The 23,511-nt window shown below is 33.6% G+C and overlaps 3 protein-coding genes across 6 annotated transcripts in view; 1 reads left to right on the forward strand and 2 right to left on the reverse strand.

The window, feature by feature from the left end:
* LOC141902683 (uncharacterized) overlaps nt 1-14,384 on the reverse strand; it is a 46,456-nt gene extending 32,072 nt beyond the window's left edge. Inside the window, exon 1 of one of the 4 annotated variants that reach the window (XM_074790515.1) lies at nt 14,366-14,384. The gene's annotated coding sequence lies outside the window, so the exon portion shown is untranslated. The other 3 variants (XM_074790513.1, XM_074790512.1, XM_074790514.1) reach the window with 3 other exon arrangements.
* A 6-nt stretch (nt 14,385-14,390) lies between these two features.
* On the forward strand, nt 14,391-18,841 carry LOC141902684 (snaclec salmorin subunit A-like). The gene is made up of 3 exons (XM_074790516.1): nt 14,391-14,650; nt 16,094-16,276; nt 16,662-18,841. Exons 1-3 carry the CDS (start codon nt 14,617-14,619, stop codon nt 16,868-16,870), a joined length of 426 nt encoding a protein of 141 aa, XP_074646617.1. The 5' UTR covers nt 14,391-14,616; the 3' UTR covers nt 16,871-18,841.
* Nucleotides 18,842-20,562: 1,721 nt separating this feature from the next.
* Nucleotides 20,563-22,831, reverse strand: LOC141902500 (uncharacterized). The gene is made up of 5 exons (XM_074790263.1): nt 22,779-22,831; nt 22,433-22,584; nt 21,818-21,927; nt 21,546-21,707; nt 20,563-20,860 (listed from the first exon to the last, which is right to left on the reverse strand). Exons 2-5 carry the CDS (start codon nt 22,567-22,569, stop codon nt 20,688-20,690), a joined length of 582 nt encoding a protein of 193 aa, XP_074646364.1. The 5' UTR covers nt 22,570-22,584; nt 22,779-22,831; the 3' UTR covers nt 20,563-20,687.
* Nucleotides 22,832-23,511: the final 680 nt, after the last annotated feature.

Below are 23,511 nucleotides of genomic sequence, written 5' to 3' on the forward strand. Positions count from 1 at the left end.
CAGAAGCCATTTATTTAGCAAAAAAATTATGCATTTTTATGGGAGGAATATATTTTTGTTTTTCCAAATAATCAATAGTTAAATTAGATAAAGTAACTGCTAATGTTAATTTTAAGATATCATTTATATCAAATCTATCAACATTAACACTTCCCATTTTGAATACTTTTTTTAATACCATTGAATAACCAACCGTTCCAACTGATAGTAATGCGCCATTATATAATCCAGTTATTATCCACTTATTATCACTCATTTATTTATCAAAAAAATTACTATCATCAAAATATTTAGTTAACTTATTTATGATTATTTCAACATTTATTTCATTACTAGTTTCATTTGTATATATTTCAATTATTATTTTTTTAATATCATCGATGATAAAATCTTCATCTAATTCATAAAATCTTAAAGATTCTCTAATTAAATTAGTAATCTTTTCTACATTTAAAGTTTCTTTATCTATTGTTGTTTCATACTCAAATGTTGTTTCATTAGAAAATACAACATTTTTGATTTGTGTAATTACATCATTAATGTTAAATTTCATTTCTTTCTCACGTTTAAAATCAAATCCAAAACATATACTCGGTCCAACAGTTATATTCATTTATATAGGTAAAAAATTACTCTTTACATCTTATAACTAATTCATAAATTACAGGAAAGTTATTCAAATCAATTAAGTATCCATTGTGATTTCTTATTTCTAACTTAAAATTATTAAATTTTGGAATACAAGGTTTGAAATCACAATCTGTTAAATTATAATTTATTTGAGTTCCAAATTGTTTAACATTTTTTAATGGTAAAATATTTAGTATACTAGAACTACAAATTGTTTCTTTAGTTGCTTCGAAAGTTTTTGTAGGCTCGATTAAATTGCAATAAATATAAAAGTGTGTAAAAGGTATTATATTTGAGCTGCCTTCTGCGTTTTCAGTAACTGTAAGCGGTTTAATTCCTAACATTTTAGCCAGTGGTTTGTTTACCATATATTTATGTTGTTCATTAGATATCTTTATTCTAATTTTATTAGTACTATCAATTTTATTAAATTTAATTTCAAATAAAGAAGTGCCCCCGATTTTCAACCGCGCTCTTCTATTAATTTCCTGCGCTAATGATTCTAAATTATATAATCCTGGTTTTAAAAATATATGAAACCATTTATCTTTATTTCTCATATAAATCATAAACCCTCTATGTTCAAAAGTTTTATCCGATATATTATAAAAAGAATTACATAAACTTATATTTACTAATTTTAAATCAACACAATTCTTAAATTCTCTATCTAATTGTACTAGTAAATTATGTGATTTATAATTTGTAAGTTTTCTAGAATCAACAAATATTCTGTATTCTTTTAATTCCACCATTTATTTTACATATTTTCTTATTCGAAATCTATTTCATGGTGCCCTTTTTCATTCTTACCTTTGTATACGAAATAGAAATCTCCAGAACATAATTCTTCTAGATCTTCACTTGATAATCTATGAAATCTATCTGGTAAATAAGTTCTGAATTTATATTTATTTTCTTTTAATCCTTCATATTCTAAATGAATTACTAATTTATCTCCATATTTATTAGTAATTGTTTCAATGTTAGTAATTAAATATTTCTTGTGAATTGTTAACTCAGTTAGTTTTTTAAATTTATAATCTACAGATTTGACGCTTGAAGTATCTTTAATTCTATCTAAGAATTCACTGTGTACTTGTTTACTCTCCATTTATTATACAAATTTTTATTAAAATTGATTAACACGCTAGAATCCTTTTCATAATCTCATTTTCTTTTGTTTCTTCTCTTTTGAATTTTATATATTCATCTAAATTGCAACCATAGGCGACTGTGTGGATTCCATCATCTAAAATATATCTTTTATCATCAAATGGGTTTAGACTTATCTTCTCTATCTCTTCAATATACATTTCATGATCTTCAGATCTTAAACATTTCATCTTATGTTTTCTAACTTCTTCTTTAAATATACAATTGATGTAATCTTTGAAATGAATATTTTTTTCTACTACACTTTTGGTTATTCCTTTTAACTTTTTAGCTTCATGTTCTTTAGTTTTATATGAATACATTTTAGATCTAATACCTATGAACTCTATCATTTCTTCACCACCTAATTCATCCTTAAACTTCCCAGGAACTTTTTTATTATCATTGCTAAACAATTCATGATTTTTTGGATAATTATTGAAATCAAAATGATGTTTTAATGTTTTTAAATCATCTGTTATGTTATCAGTTTTTATCTTTAATATGTAAGAATCTGTATCAAAATATAATATTTCTATATTCTTTTCTCCAAAATGATGTTGTAATACATTATAATAGAATTCATACATCAATAGCTTTGAAATTTCTAAAACTGCAGCTCCAACATAAATCGGTTTGTTAAATTTCATACTTGTTCTTCTCATTTTAACTGCAGCTAAATTTTCATTAAATATTTTGTTACCTATAAATTTAGGATATGTTTGTAAATGCCTTATCCTTTTGCTATTACTTACTAACTCAATATCATTTCTATTTCTTATGTTTTCACAAGTTTTTCCATAAAACGCATTATTCATTAACTTAAAAAAATCCTTCTCAAAATCAGTTTTAGATTTAGTTCTCTGTGTAGTATTAAAATCTATATATTTTTCTAACCACTTAGATTGACTGAATGAAATATATCTATGTACTTTTTTTAATATCATTCCTTGTCTCAAATAAAACTTTAACATTCTATAATGTACTACATAATTATATTTATCTTCTTGAGTTACCATTAACTTTTCAGTATGAATATGATTATCGGGTTTAATTCTTTTTTGATAATTTGATAATTCTTCATGTTTAACAGTTTTATGTTCGGGACAATATGCTAGATTTCTAGATTTGAATTTAATATTTTCAGGGTATTCTAAATCTACAACGAAGAAGTAACCAGTATCTGAATCATCTGCAATATCTAGGATTCTTTTCTTCCAATCAAATTTATCAATTTGTAAAACTTCAGTTATTTCAAACATCCCATAAGGTTGTGGTTCCATCATTGCCCAACCATAAAGATTATTTGCATCTATGTATAATAATTTATATCCAGGATTATCATTTACATTGAAATATCTATCACCCAATACACCTGAAACACCTCCTCTTATAGATTTTTCAAATCATAGTAATTGATCTATATTTGTTAACAAATCCATTTTTATATCTGTAAATTTTAATCCACAATCCCATGTTAATCCTGGGCTAGAATAACAATGACATGGATCAATATTAAAATATTTTAGGTTTACATCTCTAAACCTTTCGAATATATCGGTTAATAATAATACATCTGATTTTAAATATAAATCTACTAATTGCCCGTGATTTTCTATTTCGAAATGATTCCAAATATTCAATGTTCTATTATAGACTTCATCTTTAACATATTCATTTTTTAATTCATCATAGAATTGTTCTTTCAATAATTCAGTTATTTTAAAATCATTATGTGATTTATAAAATGAATATGGAATTGCTCCTTTATATCTCATTAATTGAAAATCATCATAATTTGGGTAATATTCTTTTAATATCTTTAATTCATCATCAACTAATGATTTTGATAAGTTATCTAATGAACTATTTAAAAATCTATATGAATCTATAAATCTTAGGCAACCAAATTGGAATGATATATAATTCTCAGATGTTTTAGCTAACATTCTAAATTTATAAGTTGGTATTTTATCTTTTGATCTATTTGAATTTAATATTTCTATTTCATTATTGATTTCTTCTATTTTATAACATAGCTGTTTGATAAATAAATGTGCATCATATCCTGATAGATTATGAAATATAACTGGTACAAAATTAATTTTCTTAGCTTGTAAGTTACAATTCTCATGTGCAGCGCCTCTAAACTTTCCATTCAAATGATCATGGTCTCTTACTTTTTTATCTTTATAATTAAATATCTTTTCACAATAATAACATTTATCAGCAAACTCAAATTCTTCTTTATCTTCTTCTGTCATTATAATTTCTATATTTGTATTCAATAATTTACTAAATTTTATTTCATATTCAATTAATAAGTCACAAAAATGATTGATAACATTTTCATTTCTATAATTATAATATTCACTTTCAATTAGTTCTGGATAATCAGATTTAATATATAACCCGAAAGCTGCAGCTGATTGATGAATCTTTTTAATTGTATTTGTTATTGGTGGTTCATCTGAATAATCACTTTCATTAGAATTTAATTTCTTTCTTTTATAATATATATCTTTTCTATCTTTATCTGTTAATTCTTTATTTAATGATTCAAAATCTCCATATATTACAAATGGTACTTTATTTTTGTAATCATATTTTTTGAATTCTAATATTTTATCCTTTTCATTTGGTAAAACTAATTTACAATAATCATGATTATCACATAGTTGTTTATGATTTAATAATGTACTTTCATTACTAAATTTATGTAAACATTTTCTACATAGATATATTTTATGGTGATCATTTTCTGATTTGAAAAATAAATCTATTTGTTTAATCCACATATAATGATTCTCATAATATAGTATATCTATAACATTATTTGAATCATAATCTTTTGATAGGTATAAAGGTTCTAATGTATAATGTTTAATATTATTTCCTTTTGTATTTGGTAATTTAATTAAATCAAATACATTTATCTTTAAATTATTATCTCTTTCTATTTTTGGAATATTTTTAATTCTAACAGGATACTTATCTATCTTATAATTATTTTCAAATTGTTTATAATGAGTTAATCTACAAATATTATAAGTTGCAGGATGTAAACAACTTATTATAGCCCATATAAAACATTTTTTATCAAAATTTTGTATATTTATTACTGCTTTTGTTGTAAATGGTAGTTTAATATAACTTGTTCCATTTATACTATCATCTTTATAATATGATAAATTATTTTCATCAATTGGTTTTGATTTAGTTAACTTATTATATTTTGTGTTATAAACATGTAAAGTTATAAATATTATCTCATCAAATATTAAACCAGATCCTTCAAAATATTTCTCTTCTATTTTAGTTTTTATTTCATTATAACATTTATTTAATTTATCATCTATATGTTGTTTTGAAATAATATGTTGTGAATGAGAATTTATATTATATATTGGTTTATCTTCAGATTTTATGAATTTAACTTTAACTGATATACTAATTTTAGGATATTCAACATCTGTAATTATTTTTATTATTTCTTTCATATTTTCTAAATGTTTTTTATTTTCTTTTAATGTTTTACCTTTATGAAATTTAAACTCGATAGCTGCTGGGCCAATATCACTTTTAAATGCTTCGGTTATCTCTATATCTTTTTTCTAATGAATTAATATAATTTCTTACATCTTCCATGTATGGTCTTTTATTGTTTAATTTATTTTTTATTCTTTTAATTGTCTTCTGTTTCTTATCGTTATCATTATCAAAATAATCTTCACCTAAAATATCATTATTCTTATTTCTAATATGACTTATAGATTTTAAATGTTCTTTATAATATCTTTTATCACTGAATGATTGATTACATGTATCACATTTGTATGTTTCTTTTTCATTCTTTAATTCTTCTAATTTAGTTTCTAATATATCATCTTTATATTCTAGTTTCAATTTATTCTCTAAATGTGTTATAGTTTTATTGTGTCTTGCTTTTTGGGATTTAACTATATCGATATTACATGTTGGGCAGTAGTACTTATTTGCTTCCATTTTAATACTATATTTTTTATTAAAATTGATTTTAGAAGTTCAATGATTTAAATGTTATTCATATATATATGAATATTTTAAGAGTAATAGGGATAATGGGCTTTCGGGTTAAAGGTTGAACGGGCGGGTGAGTAAAAATGAAAAACATAAAAATAATAACAATTTCTACTTGAATTAGGAGTGAAACTCATAAAATGAAAAATAAATTCGAGCGTGTGAGAATTTATTTTTCATTTTTATGAGTTTCGCGAGTAATTCAAGTAGAAATTGTTATTATTTTTATGTTTTTCATTTTTTACGAGCTCGACCGTTCGACCTTTGATCTGAAAGCCCATTATCCCTATTACTAAACCAAATGATATTTTAATTTTCGTATAGTAATTACAATTGGTCGTTTGATTCAATTGTTCATTTTCTTTAAAATAGAAACCCTTATAGAACTCAGATGGAAAATCCACTATGTTAATCCACTAGTTTAAGCAAGTTTCGTTTTATCTAAATAATATGTTCAGTGAGTTTCGATCACAATGAGTTAAATTAGATATGATTATCATTGTTATGAGTATGAGCCAATTAGATAAGACTTATGATTGAACGTTCCGGTTTCATACAACAAAACAAATAGAATGGATATTCTATATCATGAAAATATATCAAATAATATGTGAAACATTTCACATTGACACGATGCAGTGATATTAGTGAGCTATTTGTTCTATTGACGTTGACCATGAACATGAATGAATGAACTTGTACCAGCAGAACAATTTTTGTCAGAACAGTCTTTGAACAGTTGAGTTACCTCCAGTTGAAGAATTAACTTTAAAGTATTTGAAAAAATGGATTTTAACGCCTGATTCATAAGTCCTCATTTAATATCTTCTGATATCGGTCTCATAATCGGGCAACGCATATGGTATAGGAACAAACCTCACGGGTTTCAAAGTCCTGAAATAGGCTTTTGAGATCGGAATCGCTGTCGTCACATAATAGTGAAATCGATCAGTCTAATGCGACACAGATTAAAGGTATCGGTAATGAAAACTAGTGTATGAAAAATAGGGTGTGAGTGCTGACTCCTACACCCTAAATTCTAGTAAAGAAATTATTTTTTCATGTGGTCCAACCAGTATTTGATAAATCTATGCCAATGAACCTACAGAAAGATCGCATAGGAGACAGTTTAGGTGATGGTCTCACTGTATAAACTAATAGGGTTGCTCGTTCAGCCGCTCTCAAGTGCTCTCAAGAATACTTAGTTCTAATCCATCCCAAAGTAAATTGGGCCATTTCTATTTGAAGCCTTTTATCTTATACAAAAACAAGAGGATATCGCCATAGTTGCACCATGGGCTCGCTATAACAAAAACAACTGAGGAGGTCAATAGTCAACGGGATCCAATATCCAGTACTCTGCTTTGCAATTAAAATGGACCTACGAAAATCCGAATACATCTCTACATTTTGTTTCATGTCTTTCGAGAAAATAGAAAAAACCACACTATCAAAAACGATGATATCTAAAATGTGCAATGAACATCTTTAGGCAAATACTGACCTTCAAATTCAAAGATTGTATTTATAGATTAATAATACACGATATACATTAATAGACATAATTTAGTTATCGAGCCCATTGCAGGTCTATGCAATCTGATATTATTTGAATATGTATTTATCGAGTAAGATAACGCATTAATACGGTTGTTGATTTATAAGCGTGAGTCTATCCGGGTAACGGGTAATAATCCGCCACATAAAAATCTAGCCCTTCCAAATTGAATTTCATAACATGTTAATCGATGATTCTCATCTTGATTAAGAAAAACATTTATCGATGTTACTATTTCTAGTGAGCACTAGATGATCGACAGTAATCCCTTCAAAGTGTACTGCGAACGCTAGCGAAGCACACGAATCATTTTAAGGAATGATAACTTGAGGATATTTTGATTCTAGGAGTACGAGTTGTTGATTAGATTCGAACCTCAGCCCATAGAATAAGACAATTGGCTAATAAAGGTCACGTGAAAATGAATAATGTCTATCTGACATAAATTAAATGATTTTACATATATATATTCCTTAACACCGTTGTAAAAAATTTTATCTAAAAAATTTCTAAAATATTGCATGTTTCCACTGTTTCACAATCTCAGTATGCAATCCTAACTTCGAATTAAATACTACGATCAGAATTACAATTTCATAACCTTGTTTATCGACTCTAGGTGACAGTGATCAAATGATAATTGAGAATAATAAAGAATATTGTTTCTGAAGTATACTTCAGAAACAATTTTGCTAAGGGTATGCTTTTCGATTGAATTCGATTAATTCGCCATATAAAACAAAAGCGATCAGACCATTTAGTACCCCGATAATACGGATTTAGGCACGGGTATTTGTGCGAGCATCATCATCTCCATATACATATGATAAATTATCGCTGGAGATTTATAATATAAGTCAAAGCACTGATGCAGCATTGTAGTAAAGATTGACTGTTTATTTCCTGACGCCCGTTATTGCCTATAGGCCTACACAAGATTGGAGATCAGATGAAATGTAGTCCTGTCATTCAACCAAACGGATATTTAATTAATTTCGTTAATAAAGAAGCAAACAAAACTAAAGAAATAAAATCATTTCTTTGACAGAATTTGAACGTGGACCTTGACTGCTTTGTTTTGCACACACCCAGCTACTAACAAAATAAACAACGGTCTGTATTGCCTATTGATTCATTGCGCATGCAGTGACGTCATTGTAGTGTATAATACTATTTCTCGTGGTTTTTATTGGAGGTTGGAAAATAAATGCGCTTACACTCTGCAAATATGTTTTACACTCTATCAAGCATCAGAATTTGATAAAGTAACTTATCTATAATAATTGTGACTCTCATAATTACGGAACTTTGTTCCAGGTTTTGGAACCTAAAACTTCGATTGTTGTTATAAAAAGATGTATAGCGTACAACCTACTGATTAATGAGGTTTCAATTTAGGTTTATATGTAGTGGACTTGACAATAGTAATATATAAGATAGAATAGTTTTTTGGGAGTTTTTCTTTATTTCTACTTGATTTAAATTCGATTCCCTGGCAGGTTTAAAATGTTTAATGCCGCGTTAACTCTCAGGTCCGTAAATCAGAGTATTTGACCCTATTGGGCCATTAGAAAGACGGAAAATTATCGAAGGCTGGGATTCCGACATTCCATGTCAAAATGAGTTCCCGGAACTCACTGTTGCTGGGTTTCTGGAAACGCTCGCCACCGAGGATGAGAATTTGATTATACTGGTGTCCGTTTTGTGCAAATCAATGACATAATAACCCAACATCGCCTATTCTAAGCCGGCTTGAAAATGAGGTTAAGTGGTTCCCGTGGCTTCAATTCAAAGAAAACAGGTTTTCATCTACTTCAAATTTAAGCCGAAAACAGGGAAATTAACTGTATTTTCCTTATTTGTCGCATACATGCTTAATTGGATTCATTGTTATCATGGGATGATAATTCACGAGCATCAAGAGTCCTACGATATACCCTTGATATGAAGCTTTTAAAAGTTTATCAGAGACTTGTTGAACCGAATAGCCCTAAAATTCCAATTCCACATGGCTTAACGCTCGGTGTCTTTGCTCTGCGAGACAGTAGTAATGACACGACAAACGCACGATTTAAGTATTTATTATACTTTCTTTCACTCCTCTATTATATTACATAACTGAGTAATTCTTACATCAGATAATACATAACTGAGTAATTCTTACATTAGCTTAATTACAGAGATGGAAAGAGGTCAGATGGCATGAAAATCGACTGTGGCTGACTATTTGAAGCGCGCAGATAAAGCGTTGAGGTTTCAAAAGATGTCGCCAAAATGCTTGTATCATCAGGGGTAGACAAATTATCCGAAGATAAATGAAAACTCCACCTTGTTGATTGTCAGTTGATTTAGCTGTAATTATTTCGTCTGGATCAATCGACATATAATTCATTTCAAAATCTGTGTTCAGTAGAATTTCTTTCAATAAAATAGGAATCTATTTGACTAATTTTTTACTAATGTATTCAGGAGTGAATTTTAATTGATCTCAAAACCAAAGAAAGCATTCTTCAAAAATTTAGAAAATCCGAGACTCATAATGAATTCATTTAATAATTCAAAAAGTCATTTAAGGTCTTTTGCTCGAATCAAGCCAAGGGCTCAGGTGGCTAAAATCCAATTCCTCACTGTCCTATAATGCCGAGTACGACGGAGTTTACACACTGAAAAACGTTGCGCTGTGTAAGTGTAATTTGAATAAGTCAGCAATATAATGACGGCCCTGCCCCGCGCGCTCCATCTGAGACATAAACAAGTTGGACTGTATTGCTTCGATGCCTTAACAAATGTACTCCTAATATCCACATATTATCCAGCATAATGTTGACCCAGGTTGCGCTACTTGGCAATAGTCATATGTTATGGGCTAGAATTATTTCGATGAAATCTTCGTACGCTTCCCAGTTCGACATATGAACCAATTAGGCAGAAAGCCGTTATCGCTGCTATGCAGCGGAAAAGTGGACGCCTCAAAATGGCGCCAGGTAACTGGAAACTTCCCTATAGCCTGCTGAGATCATCAGATTACTGCTTTTGTTGTAGACGGCCCTGCCCCGCGCGCTCCATCTGAGACATAAACAAGTTGGACTGTATTGCTTCGATGCCTTAACAAATGTACTCCTAATATCCACATATTATCCAGCATAATGTTGACCCAGGTTGCGCTACTTGGCAATAGTCATATGTTATGGGCTAGAATTATTTCGATGAAATCTTCGTACGCTTCCCAGTTCGACATATGAACCAATTAGGCAGAAAGCCGTTATCGCTGCTATGCAGCTATATTTGTATATATGTTGTTTCATATCAAAGGTTGAAGGGTTGAGTGAATGAAATAAGAATAAATTCGAGCCGGCGAGAATTTATTTTCCATTTTATGCGCTCGACCCTTCGACCTTCGGTATGAAACAACATATGTACAGTTACTATTGAAGCATCTTTAAAAATTCCCAAAATAACTGAATTCCGTCTAAACCCTGAACAGTAAAAAAATGTATTCGTTTTCGAGTCCATGGACGGACGCCGGAGGAAAAGTGGACGCCTCAAAATGGCGCCAGGTAACTGGAAACTTCCCTATAGCCTGCTGAGATCATCAGAGGCGGATCTAGGGGGTGAATAAGGTGGCTAGCCACCCCCTCAAAAGCCTTCCAAAAATTTTTTATAAGGTGCTTTTTCGTATAAATAGCCTTAGAAGATGAAATAAGAATGTTAGCTGCCTTAGAATCAGAACTAACAGTAGCGTTGCGACTAAAGATCAAGTAGCTCTTAATTTGTCAAAATGGTTATTTTGATCTCATTCAATAGTTTACTAACCCATAAAACAGTACAAAATGTTATTTTTTCAATAAACACAGAACTTTAATAGATATCTGAGTTTGAAAAATAGGCCCAAGTCGGATATAGCATAGTATAGTGCCTTGGCGTAGAGTTAATAAGTTGTGCGGTTAATTTATCAGCGCATTAATACATTGGCGCATGAATACATTGATAATTGGGTATTAATGCGCAGCAAAGGAACAGTTCATGTACAGGTTGACCGACGACTGGTGACAGTTTTGACTACTGTTGGCTGTTTGTTGGTGGCCCATTGGAGAGATGATAGAGTGCATATCTCACCCGCTGGTTGACGGTCGACGGATGACACGATGCAATGTTGTCGCCAATTTATGTACAAGGATATGTACGATAGAGTGCATAGACCTATATCATCCGCTGGTTGACGGTCGACGACGGACGACACGTCGCAATGTTGTCGCCAATGTATGTACAAGGATCGTGGGTTGACTGGTTGACGGGTGACCACAAAACACAATCAAACAAGAGAAGTAAATAAACAACGTATTAATGTATTAGGTTTTCTTTACGAAATGATTACACAATAAAATTTAGTTATCATCGTCATCGTTGTTATCAGTTTCGGCCTCAGTTTGCGCTGCCTGAGTCAGTATATCTCTCAGAAGCTCTATGTGAGGATGTTCAGCTATGCATAAGTCCATTAGTTGATTAGTTGGTCAGACACCCCAGGGGTATCCTAGAAGTTCGCGGTATAAGTGTCCTGATTTATTCCGATACTTTTAAGCTGCGTCGCACCAGGTGCCAATGTCTCCGGTGCCGGTTTATGGAAAATGTGTCGAGTAGCGTTGCGCATTTTGCGGTTGGTATACTTACCGAATCCCGCACTCTCTTGTGCTTGCAGTTCAACTGTAATTGAAATAACGCCGAAATAACGATACTGTGGTCAACATAATAATGTGGATAGCTTAGATTAATTGCGATTGTTGTAAAATGTAAAATAACAATCAATTTGAAGTAGCATAGCGTACCTATAATTTGTTGAGCTAGAGAGCCTTTTGTATGTCACTGTATTTGGCGGCTGTCGACTAAAGGGCCTGGTGTTTGGTCACGTGGTGTGTATGAGGTTAATATATCGTTAATAGTTAATTTGTTGGTTGGTAGATACGTCGACACGTTGACTGACACATGGAATGTTAATGGCTGGCGATGTGAATGTGTCGACATGCCAACTTTCTTTGGGATACACATAAACCGAACAACGCAGTAAGCATTCGCGGAGGAACTAAACTATGCAATACCCTACTTGAGCCGAAAAAGAAACTAACAGGTGCGTGAATTTCAGAGCGCGCACTGACTATTAGCTATGCGTGTGACGTCATTGGGTCGACGATGAATACACAGTACACTGTTAACACGTTAGTCAGTATAAGTTTTATTGGTTTCTAACATACTCATACTCTTACAATGTTAATATCTATAAAAACATTTTCATGATGTTTGTGATTATTTATATATAATCAAGAAATTACTCAAATGTTTACCTTTAATCAGTGCAGTAGCGAGGTATTCGACAACAGGTTATAACACGACTACCAATATGAGTAAGTTTTAACCTTATCAGTAGAGTTTTCCCACTGAGATATGCCACTCCATACTGATGTTTGTACTATACACAAAAAGCAGGTCATGCAAGATTAACGGGGACAACTAAGACTTGGGGTACCATAAACACCTATATGTAAAAAGGAGTTCACGCTGATGGAAATACAGCGTATAAACCGTATTGCATCATCACCAGCGCCATCTACATGGGTATCAGATGAACTACGCGCTGTAAAAATGCCTTCAAATTTACACTTTTCAATCGTTCATATTTCAGTAATCCATCACTCATTATACAGCTAAAATTTCTCATGAAGGATTGTTAAGTATCAATGTAACATAATCTATTGTTAAAAACAAAAACTATTTAAGCGCTACTTGATCTTTAAATGTGTTACCTATTGTATGACGCTGTGTGCTACGAGCAATCATCGAGATGATTGCTCGTAGATAATCATCGAGATGATTGCTCGTAGATAAGTTAGTGTATCTCCAGCTGTTCCGCTAGGCCGTATATGTATCCGGTAAACGGTCGCAATTTTCCCAATCAAAACTCTTTGACTTTTTCCCCAATCTGTGTCAAAAAATTCCCAAAACAGTACCATGACAAATTGTTAATTATGATCAATGCTTAAGAAATTACCTGCTTCCCCCAATAATCTCATTAAAGTTATCAACACCTCATCCTGGCCACTACGGCTCAGCAGGTTGTCATAATTTCACGGAAACCATCGCATAAATGCTCTCAAATTCCACAATTTTCCCGATGATTTTTCAAAATTTTCTTAATGTTGAGGGGGACACCCCTTCGTGCCACTCCCTGTCTTGCGACCATTGGTCGCTCGGACCTCGCCGCTGTGTGGCTCGCTGGTCGCAGTCTCTTCATTATGTTTCTCGTCAGCCACCCCCAAAATCCTAGATCCGCCCCTGATCATGATAGACTGATGGCCATTCACACGCTGATCAATCGTACTATGGTATCAAACGCTTCTTTGGTAAGCGTGAGAGTAACAGTTTTCCAGGCCAAACACACAAAATATCGGTCGGTTTGCCCGGGTCAACAGTAATGTTATTGTGGCTTATGAAATTGTATCCAATCCGGCAATATAAATTAAAATCCCACGGATGGATCCGGAGTTAACCTGACCCACAACTGCGAATCCAGACCCAAGTTGAACCCAGTGGGACTGTCCCAAATTCAAATTGCTAGCTGGCCATAAAATTGTTTCCAGACTCAAATGGATACACACTGCGACACTGCGGATTTAGATCTACACTGGATTTTTGAACCGATTCTTACGGTGTAACTAGATTCCAGAAAACGTTCAATATACAAAATAAGTAAGCTTTTACTTACTTCCTGTTCACATCAGCTTGTGGAATATGTGTATGGTATGTGTATGCGTATGTAAAACCGTAAAAAGATCCCATGACCTCAAATGATTAGCGAGTGCGCTGTGCGTACCGGTACATCGTTTTAGTGTCAACATAGTTATAACGGTAAACACCGTACGATCCACTGATAATATTCATATTAAATAGCTGCGAAACTGACATTATATTTACCGAAGCGCAATACTCCAATACTTGTTTATGTTAACAAAATACCTCGTCAAATATCGCTCGTGTGTATATTCATAGTTTTCTTTTACTTTATATCACGGCAGCTGTAGCACGCATTATGAGTTTTCCGGTTTGCTCGGCTACCCGTACTGGCGGGGTAGTCTAGATAGGCAAATGAAAGCTCCGGTTTGCTGAACTACCCCTTTTATGCGGGAATGCGGTGTGATGTTTGATCTGACAGTTACAAGTGGTTAATGGGTGTTTCAAGACTGAGACGGCTTTTTCCAGGTATGGCATTTTTTCGGTTCCACATGTTCCATTTGAGCTATATACAATGGTGACAATGGTGACACCATGATGGTCAGTAACTGACCAATTGAGATATCACCGAATCTGAACACTTGAACACACGAATTTCGGAAATTTTTCAAGTCATGTTTGTTTTCAAACTACTAATGAATCGTCATTGCAAATTAATCACTGACCATCACTGACCACCACAGACCAATTCAAATTTCTCGAATATGAGAACAAAATACCGCGTTATGGTGTCAAACTAGAAAGGATTCGCCATTGAAAATTCATGTATAAAAGCATTTGTTTATCGCTAGGTTTGATTTTGTTACACGTCACGAGTCCGATGGTTCACGAGTTGAGCTTATTAAACCTGCGCCTAGTTATCATATCTTGCCGGTGTGGGGAAAAGTCGTGCAACTAAACCCACAAAACTGTGGAACTGAGTCTTTATAAGTTGATTGAAAATAATGATAAATTGAACTTAAAAACCGTTTGATATATAGAGTTGATTGCAATTACGTGGTACCGTACTGAATAATACATGGCACCAAATGAATTGATTCGTGAAAATAGATCATCGTCGCATTTATTATTGATAATGAATATACCCTCCTTGCGATCCAATTATTCCAAATTCACAAATGCATGAATTTTGCTTTTTGATCCAACACCGAAATTGCAAGTTGCATCATTAGGTAAAAATTGACGTGGAGCAACGCACGGTTTATGGAGTTTCGCACGAAATGTAAGTCCCTTTGTTAATGGTTTATATGAACATTGGACTTCCGTTCAGTGGATTTTTTTGAATCACAAATTATCGAATTCTATCAAGCAAGATGGCCTCACGGAATTCTATCAAATGCGTTGTGTTTTGTGTGGTGTGTATAATTTCACGATTGTTCACAATTCAAGTGGTAAGTGGTAAGTTGTACGTGAGTTCGCAGATACCAGCAGATCAGACACCATTCAAAACCCGTCCCTCGGAATCTTTAATCGATTGTGCAGTTTTATGTTCACAAGAATGGAATCTCTGTCTCGGAATACGTTTCGAAAACCCACGCATCTGTAAATTGTACAACTGGTTAGGGCCTAATGATGGATTCATGTCGCCTGGTGAGACGTTCGTCAAAGCAGATAAAGGTGCGCATATCAAGCAATCGGTTATCTTAACTTCAATCATGGGTTTTTTTTAAATTTACTCTAGATCCATTTCTACAGCTGTGAGCTAAATTTTTCTCCCGGCCAAGTTCAAAAGTGTAGCCTTCATTTAACTCTGAAGCCATTTCCACAGCTGATGTGGGTTCAATTTTACTCAGGATCAACTTTAACAGTAGTGGATGGGCGCAGCAATTGAAATAATTCTTCCATTTCGTTACCTGTTTCTCGTTTCACGATCCACCGTTTTCGGCTAATGAAATAACTGTTCTTTTTTAGTAAAATTCTGCCCTGATGGATTCAAACAGGTTATCTATAACTGTTATAAAATGATTCTTGACCTGAAGTCATCAAACGATGCACGTAACTATTGTTCCAGCATTGGGGCGAAACTGGCCGAACCGAGGACTAACGTTGACTTACGGGGTGTGAGAGCCTATCTAAAAAATAGATATTCACAAGGTTAGAGGATCAAATTATTTTCCATACCTAAACACGTGTAGCCTATAAGACCTAATTCAAATTTTGCTTTCCATCAGTGTTCTGATTTAATTTGAATCTGAACCCAAGTCAATTAACGGTTGAATTTTATTCTAGGCCCAGTTCCAGTTGTAGCTTTGATTCGGGTCAGCATTCCTGTTCTCCTTAAGTAAAATAATTGTGATGTATCGCATATGATTCTAAGTATGGCAAATTATCTTACCCTCATTCAAGTCCTCTCCCGGCTACACCGATGCTTGAAAATCATTTTCTCAGTGATTCATAAAAAAAGTTTTTTTTCAAGTGATTTGATCAAAAGAGTGGATCGAAAGAATATATTCAAAAAAAGAAGTGTCATTTTTTTCAGAACGACCGATCATAGGTGGTCATGACACGCGGGTAAGCAACCCGGGTGGATCATGGGTCTGGTTGAGCGATAATTCATCTATTGCTTATCTAAACTGGACACACATTCAGACGAAGACTTGTCTACAGATAGAATCAATGTTACAGAAACAGGTCTTAAACGCAGTTTCCTGCTCTCTGCCGTTTTCGTTCTTATGCGAAGCATTTTAGATAAACGTGCATGCGGAAGCGTCCCGGGGACCTCGCTTCCATTAATAGTTTGTTCCATTAAGTCACTGGACTACTATGAATCTCCATAATGTAGCGCGGTAGTTCGACTGTAATCGTATAGCTGATTCATGTATTAGTACGATATCTCAATATTCATAATAGTCTAATTTGTTCCACCTGATGATAGCTGGTAGCCAAAAGCCAAAACGTTGCGGTTTCATGACAAATCTTATCGCAAAGAATTCGATCGTGGGATATTTCTTTATTTATGTTTAGATCAAGTAGGACCACAGTTATGATTCAAATCTGACTCTCGTGAATATTATGAATATCTATATCATGAAAAATTGACAAATTCTATCCTGAAAATAACTTAACTGAACTAATGCAACTGGATTCGAATAATGAGAGTTTTTTTTCTACAATATAAATCATTTATCTATTTGTATTAATGTAGTCGACTGTGACGAATGTAGTCATTATATTGTGGTTTTAATGAATGGCTGTAAATCATTTATCAGGCCTGTATTAATGAATTAATTATATGAAATTACAAGGGACCATTCTCAATTAAGCTTATTTTTCACGAGGCGGGCGTTGGGCGTTGGCGGGTGTTCTATTCCAACCAAACGAAGCGGGAAACCCGGCCGCATTTTCACGATTGATTCCCACCTCTCTTAATACATCTCGAGATGCTTCACCAATCTTTTTTTTCTCTATCAATTGTTTACATGTCATTTCCTGTCTGCATATTTACTTTTTCGTTTTTATTTCTTCCTCACACGTGACGAAAGTCTTCATTGAGAGACCGAAAATTCTTGTGTCGGTTTCAAATTTTCAATACCGTTTATGCAGCAAGAAAAATCGCTACACGTAACTGATTCGGGGAAAAACGGCTCCGTATGGTGGCTGATAAGGGCCATAGGGTAAAATTCCTGGTATGCAAATCAGGGCGCCAGAACGCCAGAACGCCAAAACGAAAAAAAACGTCCAATTTTCTCTAAAAGTCAGTTTTGGCGCGCCGAAACAAAGAATATTCCGTTTTGGCGCCCCCGCCAAAAGGCGCCAAAACGAACTTTAATTTTGGCGCCCCCGCCAAAACAAAATTTCAACCACGTAAATTAGTTCTATATATGCAAATTTAAACCAATTAAACACACGCCAAAAACGCCAAATTGAAAAACAATTTTACCGTGGTTGAATGTTTGTTTTGGCGGGGCGCCAAAAGGGAAATAACCACGTTTTTTCGTGTTGGCGTTCTGGCGTTTTTGGCCCCCTCCTTTCCATACCAGTAATTTTACGCTATAGCCCGAATCAGCCACCATAGCTCCGCGTCCCGGCCACCTTCCGCCTGCCGCACCTGTACTGTGGAACGGCAACAAATAAACTTACTATTAAAAGGTGAATCCTAGTCATTCACGGAAATAATGCCACCAGAAACAATTTTTGCAATCACGTAGCATATAGAGGCCACTTTTTGCACTGGAGGAAAAAATGCCACCATGAAAAGAATTAATTTTCACAAGTGAATTTCAGTTAAAATACATTGTTACTTCTTTCGATGTAACTGTCAACTTGTATGCGCTTTTATATGTTACCTAGTTGCTCTGCTTTAAATTGGTTTAAATTTGTGATTATTTCTGCTGCAATTTTTTGCTGTATATTTTGTACACTAGTTTGCATCAAATCTTTTAATAGAGTGTGCTTAATTAGATTTCATTATTCAATTATAATTACGAAAAAGGGGTTTATGGGCTATTCCTAGTTAAAGAAAATTTGCAGAATAAAAAAAATGATGTCAAATTCTTAAATGTAATTTATAATTAGTAGTTAATAGTACTTTGAACATGCATAAAATCTCGATTAAAGATGTCTGTAAATTGTAACGTACTAGTATTAATGCAATTAACTTGCACCGACACTCATGAAAATAAAATTTCTATGGGCTAGAAATTATATGAATAACCAAATATGTCTAAATAAAGATTTTAAAAAATTATATATCTATTCTTATTCCAAATGGAATTTGTAGTAAGTAATTTATCTCCTATTAGATCGAAGAAGTCGAAAATAAACTTAAACGTTTCATCTTTATCATTTGTTTTCATGAAAAAAATCGTTGGTTGCATTTTTGAGGTTGCTAGGATGCCGTAGTTAAGAGACGCGGACAAGTTTGTGCTCCACAAAATAACGAAATTAATAGAGAACACTGAGAACACCACCATGAAATTAGGCACAATTGAAGAACATCTACTCAAGACTAGAATGATAACATAGTTTATAGATTAACGAGCAACGGTCGTATTTGTTCCTGAATATATTTAAGTCTCAAAGATAAGTATAGCAACCAAAAAAATCATGGCTGACCAGAAGATGACAACCGGTTACCAAGGGAAGAAACAAGAATGTTCTACTCCATATCCAAGAAATCAGAGACAGTAAACCCAAGAGGATTCTTGGAATCGAAATAGAAAACCATGGAAAAGAGAAGGGTACACAACTTACATGCCATCAGTAAGCAGTTGGTCGAGAACTGAAAATGATTAATCTTACCAGGACACAGAGTTAGTTGAGTTAAGGGAGTTCAAGAAATATGCTACCCATGAAATATCGGAGTTGAAACATAGACTAAAATCACTGGAAGATAAACTTAAAGCAAATTCTCAGCTCGTAGAAAAGTACGTCTCACAACAAGTAGAATTAGATCTGCGTCATACTGTTATTACTGAGGACTTGTCTCATGTCATCTCTGACGAAATCAAAAACATGAATAGAAATTGAATCGAGCAATTAGAAAAATTCAAACGAGATTTAGAAGAAATAAGCAAGCGAAAAACACACATCATAACACACAATGCGAAGGAACCTGAAATTACTAACAGTATCGATCGTGAAAACTCTGAATTGCATATCATACAATACATAATAAAAGTATTAGGACTTGAAGGAAAATGCACAAACCCATGTAACACGTAAAGACCATGGTACCCCAAGACCTTTACGGGTGATTACTAGCACCACCACAGAAAAACAAAGAATTTTGCAGCTTACCTTTGAACTACGCAAATGCAAGGATTGTGAATTTAAGATAAAAATAACTCCGAATTGGACACAAGAACAAAGATGCCAATAGAAACAACGAAAAAGTGCTAGAGAGGCATGTCTAATCATCAACAAAAGTCTGAGAGATGTTAAAGAGAGGTACTTTAAGTAGGCCTACTTATATCAGAAAGGACACTTAGAATCTAAACTAATGAGGCATGGGCCTATGGCCGTCTTTGATGGTGAATAATGATTGATATGATATATGATATGATATGATATTTTATTCCACCGTAACTTTTACCGTTGACATTTTTCCGTTGTCATGTTTTCCTACAATCTATTTACAAATCGCTTATAAGCCGAAACGAGCTTAAACTGGCCACTCCGAAATAAGCTGGATTGGACTGGTTATACCGAGATTAGCTTGGGCTTTGGTCACTGTAACACGAGCCTGGCACGAGCTAGGACTGTTCGTCATAAAAGGAGCTTGGACTGACAAGTCCCAAAAATGATAATACAGATATCAAGGCTATGAAGGATATAAGGATAATCTAGAAATCAATGATATGACTGATCTAGTTATCGAGGCTTGTTTATCAAGTTGTATCATTCCACAATATACTTGAAATAAAAATTTGTTGTTGTGTTCGATTTTGTCATTGCGACAAAATAACGTTGATACTTTTATTAGTTACTTTCCTTTTAATAAACATATATTCTTAATTGTAGACGTTTTATTTCATTCAATCAATAATTGTCTTCTTTTTTTCTTTTAAATACTCATCCAGGGCGTGATGCCTTCTTCACATTCCCAGTGGAAAAGAGTCGCCGCATCCTTCAAACGTTTATCTGGACCGGCTGCGCATGTGCACGTGTCGCCGTTTTTATCGGTAGCCGCGTCTCCACCTTTGACGACGTTCTTTTTGTTGACGGGATGTCGACATCCTACAGAAGAATATGGCAGTACCAATGATAGGTTTTTTGGTAAAAAAGTGAACTAGACATACGTATCTTTGGTTTCAGTTCCAGCGTTTTTGGTTAACATTGAGTCAAACGTTTCAATTTCATAGGCTGGGTAACTACTTTCAACCAAAACTCTGACAAAAACGAAGTCTCCGATTCCTTCTCATTACTTATATAACTTAAATGCGATGTTCTGTCGTTCCGTGAAACGGTTCCCTCGTCAAAGACATCAGAATTTGAGAGCTTTGTACTTTAAACTTTAAAGGCACTTAATTTCTATAAATTCAAGACTTCGGCAAATAGCACTTTCTGTAAGAAAAAGGGCACAATCTTGCTGAAGCTAAGATTTTTCAGAAGGGTATTTTCCTATTAAAAGGGCACTGTCAATATGCTCATATGACCAAGAAATATGATAAGATTTCCCAATGGATCCGCATCTTGTTGATTAAGTTAACTACACGCGCCATGGCAGTCGGGTTTCCTACGCTGAGGCTGGTTTCACAATTCCTGGTTTAAATTTAAGAGCTGGATGATGGTCTGTTAAGTAAATAATGGTTTATGAAATGACATATTGTATATAACGGCACAACTGTGGAAATCATAAGAACAGTTAAAGGTTTATTTTTTTCTGCGTGTATGATTTAAAATGAAATTAAAGTTTTACTACCATTTAGTCGGCAGTAGCGTAGAGCCGGGAATGGTGGTCCGTACATCGGTGGTGGAATTGGCGAGGCAATGAATTGTCTTAAATACGCGCAACGACACAATTTTTGGGCTTCTGTCCACTTTTCCGTGTATGTCCGGACACCTCCCTCCGAATCGTAGCAATCTTGATGAAAAAGAAAAAGCTATTCTTAGTAGGGGAACTTAAGTTCGACAGTTAAGAGGAAACTAAGCAGAGATAAGGACGTAAAATGGGTGCATTATGTATATACGCACCACCATTGAGTGGACAGTCTGTAATTTTAGCGCAGCCTTTTTCATCGACTTTGACTTTGCAGCCGCCATATTCATAGATACGCATTCCCTTCGTTCGATAGGGGATACAACTAAATATAAATGAAAAAAACATGTATATTGTTAAACAAGTATATTTCTTCATAAGATCATACGTTCAGATCATTGTAGAAAAGCTCTTAAATGATTAATCTCCCCGGGACGATTTTCGCACTAATTTCTGATCGCAAACATCTTTGTTCGCAACTTTGATCCGTCCAAAATACGTCTCACAAAACATTTTAACATTATCTCTCAAATCTATGAGTACAGCTGTTGTAAGTTTTAGAGTTACTCTCCCAGACTTATGTTTAGTGCTTAAAGATTTAAACTTAGCAAAGATCTGTAAAACTTACTCGTATGAACTTAATTTGACTGATCCGCTTCTAATAGGACACAAATGTCCAAAAGTAGTCTTGAAACCGGACTTATACGAACGCAATGGCCCACAATTCTAATCTTTGACCGGGCCCATGACCCTTTTATTTTTTGCTTCGAGTAACAAACTGTTTTCTTGCTATAAGCCAGAATAAAGAGGAACGCATACGATTGGCCTACCTTTTGCCTAGTATCATCCCTGGAGTCGGGTGAACCCCCGCTGGGGGTCTAACTGTGATTCTTTTTGGAGGGGATCGACATTCCAATATACACAAAACCATCGAAAATATCACGACATTGGCGATTAGACCCATCATGAATTTTCTGTCGGCCTGTACCATTTTAAATGAAAAATTGATAGGTATTCAAGTTAACTTTTGTAGTACATATAAAAATTAAATTAAAAACAACTGCAGAACCACCGCTAAGACCTCGAAATATCATAAGCTATTGTGTGATATTTCTAATAATGACTAAAAATAATAGTTTCATAAGCAGAATTAATGTCTGAATAATGTATACTTACGGATAGATTTGAATCGACCTTAGGCGAATTCTGTACCAATGTTGAATGTTGAATCCGACTGCTTTTATGTATGTATATACAGGAGTTAATTATCATAAACATCGGCCATGCAAACCATTTACGTAATTTTCGAATAAATGATACACTTTTTGGGTCGTTGCTGTCATTACCGGGGATCCTTTTTTCAATCTCGTCACATCATATTATATCATTATTTACCATCAAAGAAGGCCATAGGCCTATGTACAGACAGTCTAATTAAGTTTAGATTCTTAATGTCCTTTCTGATAAAAGTACTTAAAGTACCTCTCTTAAACTGTACTTTATGAGGGTGCCGCTGCATAAAGTTAGTCCTACGTAACGTCTCAAAGATTTGTCTAAAATTTTCTCTTTAAACTTTAAACTTAAAGATTGAGTTAAAGATTAAGATTAAGATTAAGATTTAAAAACTTTAAAATTTAATCTATAAACTCTGTTATCATTCGGCTCAACTCCAGAACAGGTAAAAGTAGATCTGTGGGTCCAACATTTTCACTGAGAAAAGTATCAATACGCGCAGATCGATAGAAGTAGGCACGTGAAGTAATTTTGCACTTACGAAAATTACCTTGCGATCTTTTTATCGTTTCTTCATTCCATAAAACCGCTCTACAAAGGGTATACTTCTGGTTATGGGCAAAGAGATCGCTGCAAAGAGGTGTTTGCTATTGAGAAGTTTGATATTTCACTCCAA

The sequence above is a fragment of the Tubulanus polymorphus genome, chromosome 3 (genome assembly GCF_964204645.1).
Source record: "Tubulanus polymorphus chromosome 3, tnTubPoly1.2, whole genome shotgun sequence".
Taxonomy (NCBI): Eukaryota; Metazoa; Nemertea; class Palaeonemertea; order Tubulaniformes; family Tubulanidae; genus Tubulanus; species Tubulanus polymorphus.